Raw genomic sequence first — 17,399 nt, 5'->3', positions numbered from 1 at the left:
CACCTTCCATGTTGTTGCATATACTGAAAGTTTTACCTCCTCAGTTTCCAAATTATTTATAGTTACACAGATTAATAAATTGTTGGGTTTGGTTCTGGCTGTTTAATCCAAGAAGGTGCATAAATAATAACATTTATTACACAATAGTTGATACAATGCCTCAATGGTAAAAACACAGATACTACTGTTATAAATTAATGAAAATTAGATTTCACTTAAAATACAACTATCTTTAAACTGTGTTAATTTGTAACTATAAAAAAGAATTGTGTTTTATAACACCTACCATAGCTACGTAGTGTATGAGGTTCATTCCTGGCTTGTTGGCTCGAATGTCCGTCACTTTCTGCAGCGAGGAGAGCTTCACTCCCGCAGCATTGCCTGCGTAACCTCCCTGCAGAGGAAGGAACATTATAATATATCAGACACTTCTGGGATGAAGCTTGTGCTGCTGTGTTGTTGTCACTTACAACACAAGCATTACTTCTTATCAAAGTATATTTTCACATTGTACAAAATAATTATCTTTTCTGTTCTTGTTTTGTCTTTTTACTTTTGTGTACTCTAATTGTTTTTTTAAGTCATTGCATGTTCTGTCATAAGAATGTTACCCATGTATACATTATTGTAATTTGAGCTATCCGTTGGAAATAAATACATACATAAATAAGAGTACACATGAACTTTAGATGGAGTATTTTAGATGGATTGGGATTTCTAATGAAGAGAGTGTTATTTAGAACTGTACCTTATAACAGGGTTGTGTAAAAATGTATACAATTAAGTCCTTTGAAACCATGAAAAAAATGGCAATTAATCGATTTGCTGTTATAGAAAAAATTTATTTTCTGTAATAACAGCATTTTAAGTCATAAACATTGAACGATAAATAAACTTACCATAAAGTTTTTAACTTTTTTCTGCCCACCTGCGTGACAGAGTACAGTAAAAATCATTTGAAAAATGCAAACAATGTGATTGAAAGTATTGTAAATTTCAAACTGTCTCCATTGAAACCTATAAACTACATCTTTCGGGTAAAGAGTAAATAAGAGGTACCCAGGAAGCTCCCCTGCAGCACTCTTCTGACTTTTCCAAAGGGATGTAAGACATCAGTTCAGTTCCCACTTTAGTCACCTATTCTCTTTTTTACCAAAAACGACTGCTGCATCCAGTCAATTGTTTGCATTATCCAAAAAGATTACCAGAATCGTATGGATATGTTAGATTGCCCATTGATAAAAATACACTGTAATGATTACTAAAGAAAGAACTAAACTTACAGCATTCAAGAAATTTCCAGCAACTAAAACCATGTAGAGAACTTCCTGAAGAGGCTTGTTGGTCATTAAATCTGAAAAAGGAGTTTTTGATTTTAAAAAAGTAACTAAATGAGCTGACAATGAGGCTATACAACTTTTGCTCAAATGTTAAAGTGTTCCAATTTGTCCTGAAAAGGTCTGCAATGATTTCATTTATATTTGTGAATTTTACCTGGATACAATTTGGCAGCTGTAAAAGCAAGTTACAATTTTGTCACATCCTTGCTTTAGCTTGAGTTAATGGAACTATCATACCAATTTTAGAATTCAAGGATAGCATTTTTGTATCTCTAAATCAATTAGCCACTGTAAATAAGATACCATAGGATAAGTATATAGGTATAATGGTCACCGGTATAGATTTTAACTTGGACTTGTTTTTACATTAATTAAATTACCGCATTCCTTTTAGTAAAGGGAGAGTCAGCGCTTTCTGCTTGGAAGCTTTTTCAATAAATAGCACAATCTTTTCTAAGATACTTTCTTTTGTTTGATAAGTAGACTTCTACAGATTTGGGTAGGTTCCAAACCACTCGATGATGGTCTAATAGTTAAACAACATTGTAGGCGGCAGGATTTTTAACTATTTCCTCTAGCAAGTATAGTCTCACACTCTAAATAATAGACAAGCAGTATTAACAAAATTGCAATTCAGAAACAATTACCTTCGCCAGCGACAATCATGGCATTTATACTTGGTTCCAAGTAGCTCATATTCGCCGCAAACTCCTCCTTCAACAACATGCTTTCAATCCGCAACTTGTAGCTGAAAAATATTGTTCATATTTAGTTTCTAATGTTTATATCATTCTAAATAAACAGGTAATTTCTGTTACACTATTGGAGTAATTTATAAATTTATTAGTCACTTAATGAAACGTCAGTGGGTCAGAAACATTTTATAGAAAACTATAAAGTAAATTAGAGTTCTTGTTCAGATCCATTTGGTTTGAGCTTTAGAAGGTTCAGTCGTCCGTGGGTGTAACTGATGTTGAAACCACTTTTACTTCAATCTCACAAAGTACTAAATTAAACAATTCACAAAGTACTTGTCTAGGGCTGTTTATTTCACTGTACAGAAGCATAGCCACCGCTTATACATGACTGCGGCGAGGCAAAAGTGGCAACTCCGCATTCCTGACCAACTGAAACGGGGGGGCGCTAATACACTTTTATGGAGACTGTGTAGTGTAATGTTTTACGTTTTATATTACTGTTATTACTATGGCCTTGTGTTAGAGGAGACTATGAAAAAAGTGATTGTTATAATATTTTGTTGCGTAGTATTAGTGTTGTTATAGTGCTGTAGTTAACTAACTTTGCACACATGCGGTTTTGAAGCGTATTATTATTAATTTATTTTTGTACTAAATAAAACTAAAAACTCAATTTTTGTTTGGAAAGTGGTCTGGTTGTAATGTGTCAAAGTAGGTCTTCTATAAAAATATGATATTTATGTGGTATACACAACAATGCAGCTTATGGTCATTAATTGAAACCCATCTCCCCACTACAAAGGGTGTAGCATGTTTAAAACAGAACATATTAAGATAAATAAAATAACTTACCTATGATGTGTTAAATATAATTCTAGCAGTATTTTAGGTGGAAATTTACAAACTGGCCCAATAAGTATACATTCGCCTATCAGTAAAAAGACACTACACCATTCTATGGCAAAATAAGCTGTTTTGATTTGGTAACAAACCAAACATCCATAAGGTAGCTTTTTGATGGTTTTAAACTGGACCCAGCTGTTCCTGATCATTGGGCTTTAATAAATAATCCTGACTGATGAAACAGCTGATCTTATTCATTAACAAATGCTACACAAATCATCTAACACCATTCTACACTCATCCTTCACTAATTTTTTTTGGTTAAAATACCCTTCCCCATCCCAATCAATCGCTAATCAATAATTGAACTAATTTAAAAATACAAGTAAAACTTTATCAAAGACTTACTTTGGTACCTCTATCAGCTGTAGCAAAAACTTCTCCGCATTTCCCAATTTGCTCTTGTCACCATCAAAGTTCCGTAGCATTTCCAGCTCATCAAGTTCAGGCAATATTTTGAGCAAGCCTCTCAACTTTTCCGCTCCTATTTCATCGTGCTCTCCATCTCGAATCACTTGTATAATATTTTCATTTGTACTGAAAAAAAAATACATGAATAATTGTTTGGTTATTATTGTAAAGATTAAATTGTCAAATATCAAATTTGCTAGTTAATAATATGTCACTAAAGGAATACCTTAGTAGTTCTTACTGGAGTTTTTAGGAGTTGGGAATATAGTTTTACACCAAAAGCCCATATTTTATTGGTTTGCATGACCTGTAACCTTCCCACCTGGCGATGTGGTCCGGCTAACTCAGGATGGGGTTGGTTATAGCAATTGGTCTTACCAAGCTCTAGAAGGTCGAAAGGTAGATGGAAAGGGTGCCACCTCGTTGATGGGAGATCTTCAGAGTTTCCAACGTGGAACAAAACTCTACCCAACCGCAAACACGATTACTGATTACCAGAGTATTTTTAAACAAGTACTCGACCATTCAACCTTGAGTTGACTCAATGACATGACCAAGATTGTAAAACGCTATAATTATCACCTTAGAACTCTTAGAATACTATAAACACCTTTTGAATAAAATATTTTTCTTGATAAAACTTCTTGATAAAGACAAAATCAGACAAAGCTATGAAATGATACAGGACTAGGGCAATACTGTACTATCTATATCAGTGTTTCCCAACCTTTTTCCGTTCAGGGCACACTAACTAGAACACGTTTGTAGTCACGGCACACTTGTCTACAAAAATATTGTTGGTTAAAATTACATTTAGTAAGTGCATAAAAACTCTTTTTTTCAATTACATCTTGCTCCGTAAAACCTGTTTTTTACTAGTAAATATATATATGTAAATAATATAAAGGTGGGTTTACCAAGGTAAAAAATATAAAATTCACAATTGTTATCTAACGTACATTATTTAGTGTTTATTAAATGGAAAGTTTTGAATAATAAAAAAACATTGAGCTTGATTAAAATGTTGTTTGAATTTAATTTACCAATAATAAGTGAGAAATATTTAATAAACCCTGGTTTCAGTTCTAGTGGAAAACTTGTGCTTGACGTTTGTTCATTAAAAGTTTAATTCTTGGACAAATGGTTGACAAGCAGACTCTCGTATCGTCTTCCAAAGACTTAAGTTGAGAACGGGTTTAGGTCTTGATTGCGTTCATTGATGGAAATGCAGCTTCACAAATGTACGAAGTAGAAAAGGAAGAAGAAAAAGAAAACTACTTAAAATTTCGCGGCACACCGGTTGGGAAACACTGATCTATATTATATCTAAATTTATGATTTGGAATTGAAAGATCAAAACTTGATTATTTAAATTCTTCAAAAATAGAATGTATTTGTATCACACTGTAAATACACTAGTTTTTTTTGTGTCCACGCCCTTACAGCATTAAATTAATTCTAAGACTTAAAGGGAAAGCGTGGGTGTACCGGGAATCAAAACTGTCCCTCCTGTTCCGAAGTCTAGGGCACTAACCACTGGGCTAGCAACACGCCCATTAGTTGTAATTTCTAAAATGTAATTCCTGAAATTTTTTTTGAAATGAAATGGAATGAAAATCTCTCTTTATTGAAGCAAACTTAGGACCTCATGGTACTTTCTTATAGTCAACCTCTAAAATTGTTTAGGGAAACATCTCAGTCGTAGTTATAATAGATAATTTCTGAAATGTAATTCCTGAAATTTTTTTTGAAATGAAATGGAATGAAAATCTCTCTTTATTGAAGCAAACTTAGGACCTCATAATACATTCTTACAGTCAACCTCTAAAATTGTTTAGGGAAACATCTCAGTTGTAGTTATAGTAGGTATGTTGAAACTAGTATATTGAGAAAATGCTTACCTTCTAAATTGCTTCAAGAATATGTTAACATTCAGGCTCCTTTTTCCATCGAGAAGAGAAATCTGGAAAAAAATTAAATGGGGTAAAAAAGTTGTGAGTAAAGTTTATTTTTTGTAAATTAGTAAACAGTTGCTTGGATTAGTAAATCATAAGTTTTTTAGATGTAAAAATAACAAGTTAGTTTTGTTCATCTGAAAAAAATTTCATCATCAAAAAATAATTGGAGTCAAAGATATTTTTAGAATGAAAACATTGGCTCATTGGTCTATTTGCCATAAGCTTTCTGGAATGAATGCTTTAAACTCAGTTTTGTAGCAATTACCCTTTACCATCTATATCTTGAGGAACAACTTCCAAACATTATACCACAAAGCTGAGAAGTAGATGTTTAAAGTTTTAACATGATAGTTCACAGGATTTCATGTGAGTACCTTCTATTTTAATTAAAAAAATTATAGAATTTAATTTTTTTAAGATTAAGTTTTCAAATTCTCTAATTGTGAAAGTGCAATGTCCAAACCTGAATTATATTTTTTGTGGAGTTTCACTGGGTAGAAACCCATTTAATGCCTTTTCGAAAAGGTGTCTCATGAGAGTGCCCGGGGAAACAGACCATAAAACTAGCTGCTTACTGTATAGTGTGTAACCAAAGGTTTTGAACACATTCACTATCAGGACAAGACCCTTCATACAGAGGAGAGAGTCGGCTGGTAGACAACGTGTGTTAGTCATGGAAGAAAGCTTAGCCAAAAGGTGTCTTCTGATCATACCTCGGAGGGCTCTTTGCGCTTCTTATCGCCAGCGTCTGGAGTGTCCCTGGCGCTCAAGTGAGGTGAGCTCTGCGCCGAGGTGGTGGTGGAGGGGGCAGGAGGCGCTTGTTGACAGAACAACCCTTCCATCTCGTCCCAGTCCAGGTCGGCCATCGGAGAATGTTGATGACTGCGAGCAACCAACGACCAGATGTTGTGTTTGCCAACCACCTAGACGAAAAAGTACCAAAGTAAGACACCCGAGTAATGCCTTTCACTACGGATAGAACTAGACAATCCATTCCTGTGCTGTGCTTGTGGCCAGTTTTAGAATTTAAATGATGCAATGAATTGAGCCACAGAGTTTGCTATTGAGATCGTCTTTTCACAAAGTCAAACTGAAACAGTAATGTCACATAAATTATTGCAGCAATAAAAACTAAGAGAGTAAAAATATAAATTTGACACATTCAACTTTGTTCAATTAATACCTACTGTAAAATATTGACCACAGCTGATACATATTATAGATGAAATGTCTACTTCAGTTTGCAAATGTCAGGTGGGCTTCAAACCCATGACCTCATGGGGGCTGTTGCACCCAAGCAATCTCTAGACCATCTCTTTCTAAGATTAACAATAATATGTGATAAATACGAACTCAAACTCACCTTGTTATTTGGTATCTTATTCCAATTTATAGTTTTCATCTTTGCCCGAGGAGTGGGGGTCTCTTGTTGTGGCAGGATGATATTGACATTTTCCGAGGTTTCCGAGGGAACGTTGGTAGGTGTCGGGGGTGTGAGAAGGGGCGGAGGGGGTGGCCCCCCCATCCTAGGTGGGGGAGCCGCGGGAGGTGGTGGAGGGGCCAGTGGTGGGGGAGGTGGAGGTGGCGGAGGGCCAGGCGGAGCTGCAGGTGGAGGTGGAGGAGGAGGAGCAGGGGAGGTATTTAGTGACTGTTTCCTGCTGCCACACAACGGGTGTTTGTGCGACTGTAGACTAGGTGACCGCAAGAGTCTATTGGCGTCCTCACGACTCTCGAGTAGCGTTGCGCGGTGCACCAGCCGCTCAGTCGTGTCCCATATGATGTCACTCACAGCCTCCCGTGGGTCTATACGCAGCAAGTGCTGCAGGATGCTGAGGAAAGGGATCTCCTGAGGGGTATCTGCTACCTGAAACGATGATTAAAACACTAATAAGAAAAGTAAAGTCTTTAAAATAATACAAAACTGGACCCAGCTGTCCCTGATCATTTTGTTTTTAATAAAAGGTCCTGGCTGTAGAAAAACCTACTGTATCTTAGTCAGGAAAAAATCTGTCATTTCATTCATTTAAGACTCGTCCGTTTGCTCATCCTCACCTCAAAATATCCACCCTGGTATTTCAGTGTCAACATTTCTCTAATCTCTGAGCTAAAACTCAAAAGTATAAAATAAAATCTGGATTAACTTTTTTTTTATAATCCAAAATAAAAATCTTCACACAAATAGGTGTGCACTTGAAAGAGATTGGATTATCAGTCTCTTTTGCAGACAATTCTGTTAGGAGGAAACAGCCCTCCACTGTTTGATTGCCCACTCAATCCATTGGGATTAATTAAAAGAACAAGAAGGTTGGGGAACAATCGCAAAGAAAACCTCAAGGGTAAACTATCTGCTCTGTGATTTGACATTTTTGAGGGACAAGTTGCTGACATGAGGGTGCAGAAAGCTGAAAACAGTTGTGCTGCATTTCCATGGCCATGGCCATCAAGCATATTTTGCCACTTGATTGTGGTACTTGATCACTATGCTGCTAATAAATTATTCTTACTTAAAACTCCCTGATTTTAGGCAGTAACAATAATGTAATATACATTCACACCACTAGCATTTGTCTCTCCAATCAAACTGTATGGAATCATAAACAATTGTCAGAAATTCACTAAAATAATTTAATCATAACTAATTGTTTGTCTTCTGTTATTACAACGAAACAATAAAGCGTAAAGCACAGATTGCAACATCTACCCTAAAATATTTTTATTGATCAGTATGCTTAAATCCAGAGTCCGCCTCTTCCCATCAAGCAAATTCTTTATTCTCTGACATTAATTTAAAACCAGAAAATTGAATACAGCTGACTTCTGTATGAACATCTTGGAGTACTCTAAACTTGTTTGATCAATCTAAGAGCATTCATATCCCTTTTAACTGCTTCACAGAGAAGTAAGGTACATAGGAAACATTCAATGGCACACTTAAGTGGTGTCTATTACTAGGTGTCTAGGGCAAAATCCAAAACCGCCCCTCTAGCCATCATGTACAATGCTCATGGTGGAGAAAACCCCTGTACAATAGGGATTTCCGCACAGTGCTCACCACTCAGGCAGTCCATTACAACTAAAGTTTCCTCTGCACCTTACTTCTCTGTGACTGCTTCACTCGACCTTTGACTTACTTGTCTGAGGATTGCGTAGAAGACGTCAAGATGGGAGTTGAGGTCGACATCATGGGCAGAGTGTAGTACTTGGGCCTCGTCGCTCTCCTTTTGCTCATCAAATACGTCGAGCTGCACACCAAGCTCTGCCACGCCTCTCGCACAACGTCTACAACAACAGGAAACAGCTCATTACTTCTGTAATATTGAATCCTCAGTGTGTAACTAGTTACGTTGCTTGCCTTAAAATCTGATTTTTGCTGGTTTTCATTGAAGCAGGATTGATTCTGGATTAGTTACCACTGACTTTTCAATGGAGTATCAGTTATCATTGGCAGTTCTATGACCTTGACAAGGGAGGCTACTGTGGTTAGAGGTTTTCCATGAAAGTAGGAGGGCCTGGTACTCCCTCGCAAAATTTGGTGGATTTTCAAAGCCAATTTTAACGTCTAGAACTGTGTCCAAAAACCTCTGTTATGTTTTTAAGACAAAATGGATGTTTAAATTTATTTTTCCAGGGTACAAAGAGGCTTAAGTCCTTGTAGCCCGGCCTTTTGAACCACCACTGTCAATTAATGATGTTATCAAACAACTGCTATCCTGTAGACATTCAAAAGACCAGCCAGGGTTTTGGTCTATCTTTTGTTAAAAAAAAAAACCAAAAAACAGATAAAATGCCAAAAATACAGATAGTTATAATTTCTTTGTTTTCACTTTCACTACTGTCATTAAACTGATGAAGAAGAGGTCAAGGAAGATTTTTTCCCCTTTAAACCATTTTGCTGTGTAGATGAACAAATAATACTTCAATGATTGTTAATCAGACATAATTTGAGAAGGTTTCTTATTTATGTCCCACCTTTACATCCTAGGACGCTAGGTTCTAGTCCGGAACTGTTTTCTTATTACTTCAGCTAGGTCTAGAGGGTCACGGCATTATCACAAAGATAAAATTTATTTGTGATTGTATATTAGAAGATTATATTTATTTATTTATTAGATTTATTGGATATTAGAAGTAGAACCCGAGACCTCTGTGACTGAAGTTCTGCGCTCTACAACTAGACCAGCTTGCTCCCACATAATTTGAGTAGTAGACTCTAATTTGTTTAAATCATTGAGGCCAACAAATACAGGTTTGGATTTTAGATCTCCCTTACAGCATAGCCTACACTTAGAGAAATTCTATTGTCTAATTTTGTGAAATAAAACAAAAAGCGACAATTTTTTTAAAAACAATTAATAGCCTGGCAAAATTCCATTGGATCCTCATAAATGGAAGGACAAATTCTATAAATATTTAAAACTATGTGTAGTTTCTTAGTCTCCTAGTTCTACCCAACATTTTTTAGTTTTAAGATTCCACAAAGTAATGAATGTTTGTGTTACACCTATTTACAAATAAAATTCATTAATGCTGGAAAAACCACAATCCCATCTTTTTACTGCTCATGGTGAAAGGTAGTAAAACCAATAATATAGCCTACTAGGGTATGTACGAAAGAAATAAAGTATTTCTTAAAAATCATTAATTAATTCATTGTGTTAAAGCTGCATTACCTCAATCACACTATACAGGGTGATCAACTCAAGAAGGCCACCATTGGGATATCGGAAACGGTAAGAATTAGAGAAAACTTTAAATGGGGGACATTCCTTTATTTTTTGAGGCAATTAAATATATGATTTTATTTTTTCGAAATTCAGCCGCCATTTTCCAAAATGGCGGCCAACTTTGAAATTTCTTATGGAACACCCTATATTTTATCATGTTTTCGGATAGAACAGACAATTTAAAAACTTTTTTATTCTTGACATTTTTTCGATAAACCCACTCGTTTAGGAGTTACAGCCTATGGAAAAATGACTTCCGGTGTACATTTTACATCATGTAGCTCCTAAACAAGTAGGTTTATAGCAAAAATTCAAAAAGTAAATAAGTCAAATAAGTCTTAAAATTGCATCCACATTCCAAAAAGACCATAAAATACACAGTTTTCCACTTTTCAAGTTTGCCGCCATTTTGGAAAATGGCCGCCATTTTGTAAATAATAGAATTAATAGTTTAAACGAATTTTATGGTCTTTTTGGAATGTGGATGCAATTTTAAGACTTATTTGACTTATTTACTTTTTGAATTTTCGCTATAAACCTACTTGTTTAGGAGCTACATGATGTAAAATGTACACCGGAAGTCATTTTTCCATAGGCTGTAACTCCTAAACGAGTGGGTTTATCGAAAAAATGCCAAAAATAAAAAAGTTTTTAAATTGCCTGTTCTATCCGAAAACATGATAAAATATAGGGTGTTCCAAAAGAAATTTCAAAGTTGGCCGCCATTTTGGAAAATGGCGGCTGAATTTCGAAAAAATAAAATCATATATTTAATTGCCTCAAAAAATAAAGGAATGTCCCCCATTTAAAGTTTTCTCTAATTCTTACCGTTTCCGATATCCCAATGGTGGCCTCCTTGAGTTGATCACCCTGTATAGCATCCACTATATCCATATATATAAAAATATATGGATTTCTGAAACTTACTTTTAACATATTCTTTTTCCAAAATTATTTTTAATTCACATTAAAGATTTAATGTGCATTAAAATTCATTTTTAAAATGTGTGTTCTTAGACATAATACAATTTCATACTGCATTTTAATTTTGAAAGTGGCTAAGACCAATTAATTGCGCAAAAAAAATTTTTGTTTAGTATTTAAAACAAGAAAAGTTTTTTTTTTTAGAAAAGGTAATGAGAAAATGTTATTTGTATGAGCAGCACAGCCTATAATTAAATCGAAACAATTACATTTATGGTGTCAATCGTTTGGGTAACACAACTGAGTGAAAATTTAAAAAAGTACGTTTTCAAGAAAAGCACTTAAAATTTTTTTTCCGTTTTTTGAAACTTTTTTATTTTTTTTTTAAATTTCATTGACATTTGAAGTTTCATAAAATGTCCATGGGAACACAATATTTTTGGTGATTTTTTTTTTTGAAAACGCAAAAATTTTTTCACGACCATCACGGACATAAAACTGAATATTAAAAATAGTTAATATTATTTTTATAACTATGTTTTGCTATAAATTAATTTACTTTTATGGTCATTATACAATAAACAGCTCACTAAGCTTTTGGTATATTTGGTTTTTCTAGAAAAAGATTAAAAAAGACTAAAAAATTGATAAAAAGCCAATAAAATCTTTTAAGTTTGTATAAATCCAAAAAAACTTACCTGAGACCTGAAAAATCGTTATGTTTTTATAGAGATGTGCTTCTTTTGTGTATAAAACATTGAAATATGATGATATTTTAATTTTTGAAATTTTTATGATAGAAATCGTCAACGTGATGGTCAGGGACAAACAGTACGGTCGTGAATTGTCTGGAATAATCTAAATCTTTCTAAACAATCCTTCAATTATAGTGTTAGTTATAATAAAAATATGTGTTTTAATTGAACTTAAATATAATTGTAAATTGAACCGTTTGAATTTACAATGATATTTAAGTTATTGACACGACCAAACACAGTATAATTAATAAGGCTGGATTGGTCGTTAAAAAACCCGTGATGGTCGTGAAACTTTGGTCGTGATATTACGTTATTTGGCTCTGATCTGGCGAGTGGCGGTAGCCCTGCACCTCATGTTCTAGGATACAAAGTGGACTTCTAGGTTAATGTAGCAATTGAAATATAATATCAACAAAAATTAACACCACGTCTACTTCATCAAATGACTACGTACGGTCATGGACACACCAAAATTACAAAAAACACAAATTTACCTTTATTAATCTTGTAACTACTTCTTTCAACACAAAATGACCGGCACAACAAACTTTACGTACACCTCGAACTAGTCTCTAAAATGAACTGACGCAATCGACGCCAGGCTTGCCACTGTCATGCTCCAATCCAAAGTTGAAATTTTTTCCCAAATGAGGGACAGACTTATTTTGTCATGGTAGTCAGTTTGAAATGACAATAAAATTATAATATGCTCCTTTTTTGTAAGTTTAATAACTATTGATGACATAAAAATATGGATTTATATATTTCAGCGTGAATATTTAGTCTAAAAACAGCGTGAAAGTTGGAAAATGTACCCTAGGGACACGTTATGGTCGTGAATTTCGAGACTTTAAAAATACGAAAAAATACCTAGAACCTATTTAAAACCAAATAAATGTGTGTAACATGTTGCCCTCGTCCCAAAAAATATTAAAACACATAATAATAAATTACAAATCCAGTATCTATGAAGTAAAAGGCCAGGGACATGAAAACGTACGTTTTTAAATTTTCACTTAACTATGTAAAGTAAACCACCACAATGACAACTCCAGTCTGTGTTTTCCCATATTCCTAAGTAGTAGAAGCTTCTAATTTCATACCACCATCAAACATACTCTATTATACAGTATATTTGCAAAATTGAATGAATCAGCTGAAGATTAAGGTTAGTCCAGCTAGGTTTACCTCAAGGGCGTTTCGTTGTTTCCTAATTATTGTTTCTTGTTCTTTAACAGATTTCAAAACTTCAAAACCATCTAATTATAATAATGGCTTTGACTACAGTATGATAACCAAATAGTGAATTTCAAATCATAAATCAACCATTAAAATAGAACAAACAAATAGTCAACACTAGCACCATAGATAAAAGGAGTATAGACATGTCTATACTCCTTTTATCTATGCTAGCACTCAAACGGCACCAACATGAAAAAAAACATAATACAAGATTTTACATTAGTGTGGGACAAAAACCCAAACTCAAACAATCCCGTCAGTAAATACCTGTGAACCGAACTAGATCCCGGTGAAGCATATGGTTGCCAGTAAAACCAATGACGACAACAGCAATCGCCATACAATCTCAATGGACCTATCTCATTCAACATATTCTTCCTTCTTCCTTCACTCAAAAGTCTAGACTGCGTGTTTCGCGGTTAAGATAGCCGCCATATTTGTTCCGACTGCACTTCCCGATATCTTAATTACCCTGTCATACATGCTTTGTTTGTCCATTAAATTAATCCCTATGTTTGCTGAGTGACTTGGTTCCCACGCGTATACAATTGGATGCTTTGTTGTTGAGCGGTTATAGTTAGTTTACGCAACGATCGCGTAATGAGAGTCTTTACGACACGAGTATAAAATTTAAAGTACAAGCCTCGGAGAGTGCCTTTGAAACTTCTGCGAGTGTGGTAAAGGATAAATTACGCGAGTTGCGTACATTACTTTTTCCTACGACCGTTGTGTAATCTATATCTATATCTATACTTATTTAATACGCAAGCACGAATTTTGTGACAATTACTCCTCCGAAACTACTGAACCGATTGACATGTTTTTGGTGTCATTGGAAAGAGCATAACGTGAAATTGTGCAGGAAACCTTCTTTTTAAGGAAATAATTAGAGAGTGAGGCCCTGGGGCCCTTTAAAGTTTCGTCATTCTCCATAAGGATAACAAGGGAGATAATTTTTATTTACAGAAACATATGTTTGTTACTTGAAAATAGTCAAAGTCTACTACATAATAATTGTTGTGTATTATGACTGTTAATGTATACCACATTTCAATCAAGGATTGAGTGCCTTAAACTTTACTCATAATGGATTTAACTACTTCATTTTCATGCTGGGAATTTTAAAATTTAGTTGAGAATAAGTTGCCATATTTAGAAAACTTTACTATAATAATTGATGTATTTAAAATCACAAATCTTTGACATTATTAATTCATTAGAAACGAAACAGCTGATCGAGAAATCAAACAAATCATCTACTTCATGATGATTCACATGAAGTAGATGATTTGTTTGATTTCTCGATCAGCTGTTTCGTTTCTAATGAATTAATAATGTCAAAGATTTTTACACAAACATTGTTTTTTTAACCAATGACTTGATTCTTTTTTACTTGTGGGTGTATTTTGAGTTTTCAGTTATGAAAGCACCAAGCCAAGTACCTTTTAATGGCACAAGGCTTCATGTTATCAGAACGGTTAACAACAATGTAAAGTAGAATGTAAAGTCCTAACATGGAACAAGTGAGTAAGGACATATTTTGATTTCGAGGATAAAAAAGCTGACTTGGTTGAAGTTCGTTTTAAAATAACGCCTCTAATACTTAGCAATTGCTCGAATTCGAGCAACAGGGACACTAGTACTTATTTAATACGCAAGCAGGTTTTTTGTGACAATTACTCCTCCGAAGCTACTGAACCGATTGACATGTTTTTGGTGTCATTGGAAAGAGCGTAACTTGAAGTTGTGCAGGAAACTTTCTTTTTAAGGAAATAATTAGAGCGTGAGGCCCTGGTGCCCTTTAAAGTTTCGTATTTATCCATAAGATTAACATGGGAAACAAAATTTGTTATGGAACTCCAGCTGTTGTCAGAAATTAAAAGTAAAATATGTATTGATGGTATCCATGGTAACAAAGAACAAACCCACAAAATTTTAAAACGTAAACAAGCAGAACTAACTGTCAAATTAATTTTGATTTCACAATTCCGCACAGCTGGTCCAAACATATTAAATACTGCATGATTATTAGAACAGGAACGGTAGGGATCATAAACATTAATAAAATATGTCACTCGCCCGAATCATTTTTGTCTATGCCCGAATGTAAACATTTAACATTGATTAAATGGAACTGTCAAACTATATGTTAATGTCATTAGTATGGAATTCTTTCAGTTACATCATTTGTTGATCGAGTTTGTTTCAATATTTTTGAACTGCTGTAATACTATTTTACAGGAAATAATTGTCCAATAAATTCATGGATATAAGTAATAATTCAGATTCTTCAATCATTGCTGTTATTAAAATTGCGTATCCGCAGCAAACCTTCAGACTAAGCGAGTTTCCATTTACCTGGCTAAATTTATACAAAGATATTCCCTGAAAATGGTCTTTTCTTTCCTATTTAAATAACATTAAGTTAACTTTAATATGAGTTCTTAGGTTTGCTGCTACAGGGAAGGTAGGTGTGTTTTGTTGAAATGTTGATAGCTAAGTATGATTGTTATTGGCTTGCAAATCCTGTAATACTTTAAAATTGCTCGAATTCGAGCAACATGTACACTAGTCACTAAAATATAGTAGTACGTTTTCTGTGCTAAAATTCACTACTCATAACTTCTAAGAAGAGAAGTTATGTTTTCGTCTATAATCTCCCATTGATTGTGATGGAAGGACTTATTGTCCTAGCCACTCACGCATTGATTAATCAATGAAATTCGTTTAATTCCTAGGAGAAGTGCGTAGAGCGGAGTGCGGTGCGGAGTGCGCTCTCCTCTTATCTTTAAGTTTTCAATTCATTTTGCCTACCGGTACCGGTATTAGAGGTAGGATATTAAAGCACAGCTTTTAATCTGTTTTTGCGTGATATGTAATAGCTCCACCTTGAATTAAATCCATTACCAATACAATACTTCTAAAACAAAATAAAAAATCCTTAAGTTACAGTGGGCGGCAAAATACCGTCCGTGGAGTTCTACAACACAACCTTGGAGTCCTGGCCAAGCGCCAGGTTCGCGACTAGCAGACACTGGAACTATTTTAAACAGCTGGAGACGAACAGGAAATGCATCTTGTCACCATCGCCTTGGTAGATCTCCAGCAAAATCTCATTATGCCGAGGAAATCGTGTCATTAAAGAGGAATTTGTCGAGTAAATTCGTCCTGAAGGACCTGTTTACTCTCTGACTCAGCCGATCAGCTGATTGCCTCGTACTTTACGATGTGCAAATGGCGGAAATTTGTCCTGGATGTAGTAAATTTACAAAGACACAAATCACGAATGAACCAATGAGTATTGACTATTGACATTGATACTGAAAACACTTAACCTAGAGTCAGCTCTTTATTTACTTTTGAACAGCTGATCCATTGTCGTCTCTCTCTATGCGTCTCTACAAGTGCGGCGATACAAATTATTTTATTGTTGGCTGATCAAGTGAATTTTACCATTATTTTACCTAGCGTTAATTCGCTGGGGTATTTGGTACGTTGTTTTAGTAAGTGATTGTTAACTAAATTGTGAAAATAACTTTTATCTAATATATTTTAATCAATGGATGGAACAGGAGAAAATAACGTAGGTTTGTTAACATTTTAATAAAACTACTATAGTAATTTTTTATGTTGGGCTAGTTATTTTCAGGATAGGCACATGTGTCCCTACTCTTCATTAATAATGTCTGGACACCCACACCAACTACTGAGAAGATACCTTGGCCTACATTTTATTCCCAAAACAATCTAATCTTCATAAGTAAATAATTTTCCTAATAGAAAATCCTTGATAAGTAGTATAGCATTTATGCTCGAGCTCGATACAAAACTACTTCTGTCGTTATTTTCGGCGACGTTAAGAAAAACAAAATTAATCTTGCGTTTAAAATAATTACAAATAATGTCCAGGAGTCATTGTAAAATTATGATGAATTCAAAACAAACTACAAAAGTAAATTTTTGAATCAGCAATGTCCAATTTGTTAATAGATTATAATAAATAATTGAAAGGCGGTATTTTGAAAGATAGGACATTTTGAAAATAAAATTAATCCTTAAATAACGAGGCACATCTTACATGAAGATATTTTCGGATAACATCAGTAGTAAATAGTGTTTATCTGAAGTATTGTGTTGAATTTGGTTAAGCGAAACTAAATTATATTATTATCAATTGAGATGGGGACGCCCAATATGTGCATGGCCAATATGTCCAAATTAATATGAGTGAAGGAAGAGTGTAGAAATGTACTGAAATGCTGACATACCTTGTGTACCTTTTTGACTAGACCAGCTGTTTCACGTGCCAGGACCATTTTAAAGCATCAGAGTGAGATGTTTCAATATCTTAAGTCAACGGCTTTGTTTTGAATAATTTCATTGTGTTAGTTAAGTTTGGGCCTTGCAATTCTGATCCAATTCATCGTAAAATTCATGTCCG

At 34.5% G+C, this 17,399-nt stretch overlaps 1 protein-coding gene across 3 annotated transcripts in view; it reads right to left on the bottom strand.

The window, feature by feature from the left end:
• LOC128991742 (inverted formin-2) overlaps positions 1-17,399 on the bottom strand; it is an 81,050-nt gene that overhangs the window by 12,140 nt on the left and 51,511 nt on the right. For all 3 annotated transcript variants that reach the window (XM_054414897.1, XM_054414898.1, XM_054414899.1), the window contains exons 6-13: positions 8,442-8,589; positions 6,674-7,174; positions 6,024-6,233; positions 5,254-5,315; positions 3,290-3,478; positions 1,988-2,088; positions 1,284-1,354; positions 287-394 (exon numbers count right to left, since the gene is read on the bottom strand). In XM_054414897.1, coding sequence (XP_054270872.1) covers positions 287-394; positions 1,284-1,354; positions 1,988-2,088; positions 3,290-3,478; positions 5,254-5,315; positions 6,024-6,233; positions 6,674-7,174; positions 8,442-8,589 — 1,390 coding nt within the window. The remainder of the gene's footprint in view (positions 1-286; positions 395-1,283; positions 1,355-1,987; positions 2,089-3,289; positions 3,479-5,253; positions 5,316-6,023; positions 6,234-6,673; positions 7,175-8,441; positions 8,590-17,399) is intronic.

Source organism: Macrosteles quadrilineatus, unplaced genomic scaffold, assembly GCF_028750875.1.
Source record: "Macrosteles quadrilineatus isolate MER2022 unplaced genomic scaffold, UCM_ALF_1.0 Scaffold_4__1_contigs__length_99947679, whole genome shotgun sequence".
NCBI classification, from domain to species: Eukaryota; Metazoa; Arthropoda; class Insecta; order Hemiptera; family Cicadellidae; genus Macrosteles; species Macrosteles quadrilineatus.
The sequence above is the reverse complement of the archived record's forward strand: the minus strand, read 5'-3'. Positions and strand labels throughout refer to the sequence as shown.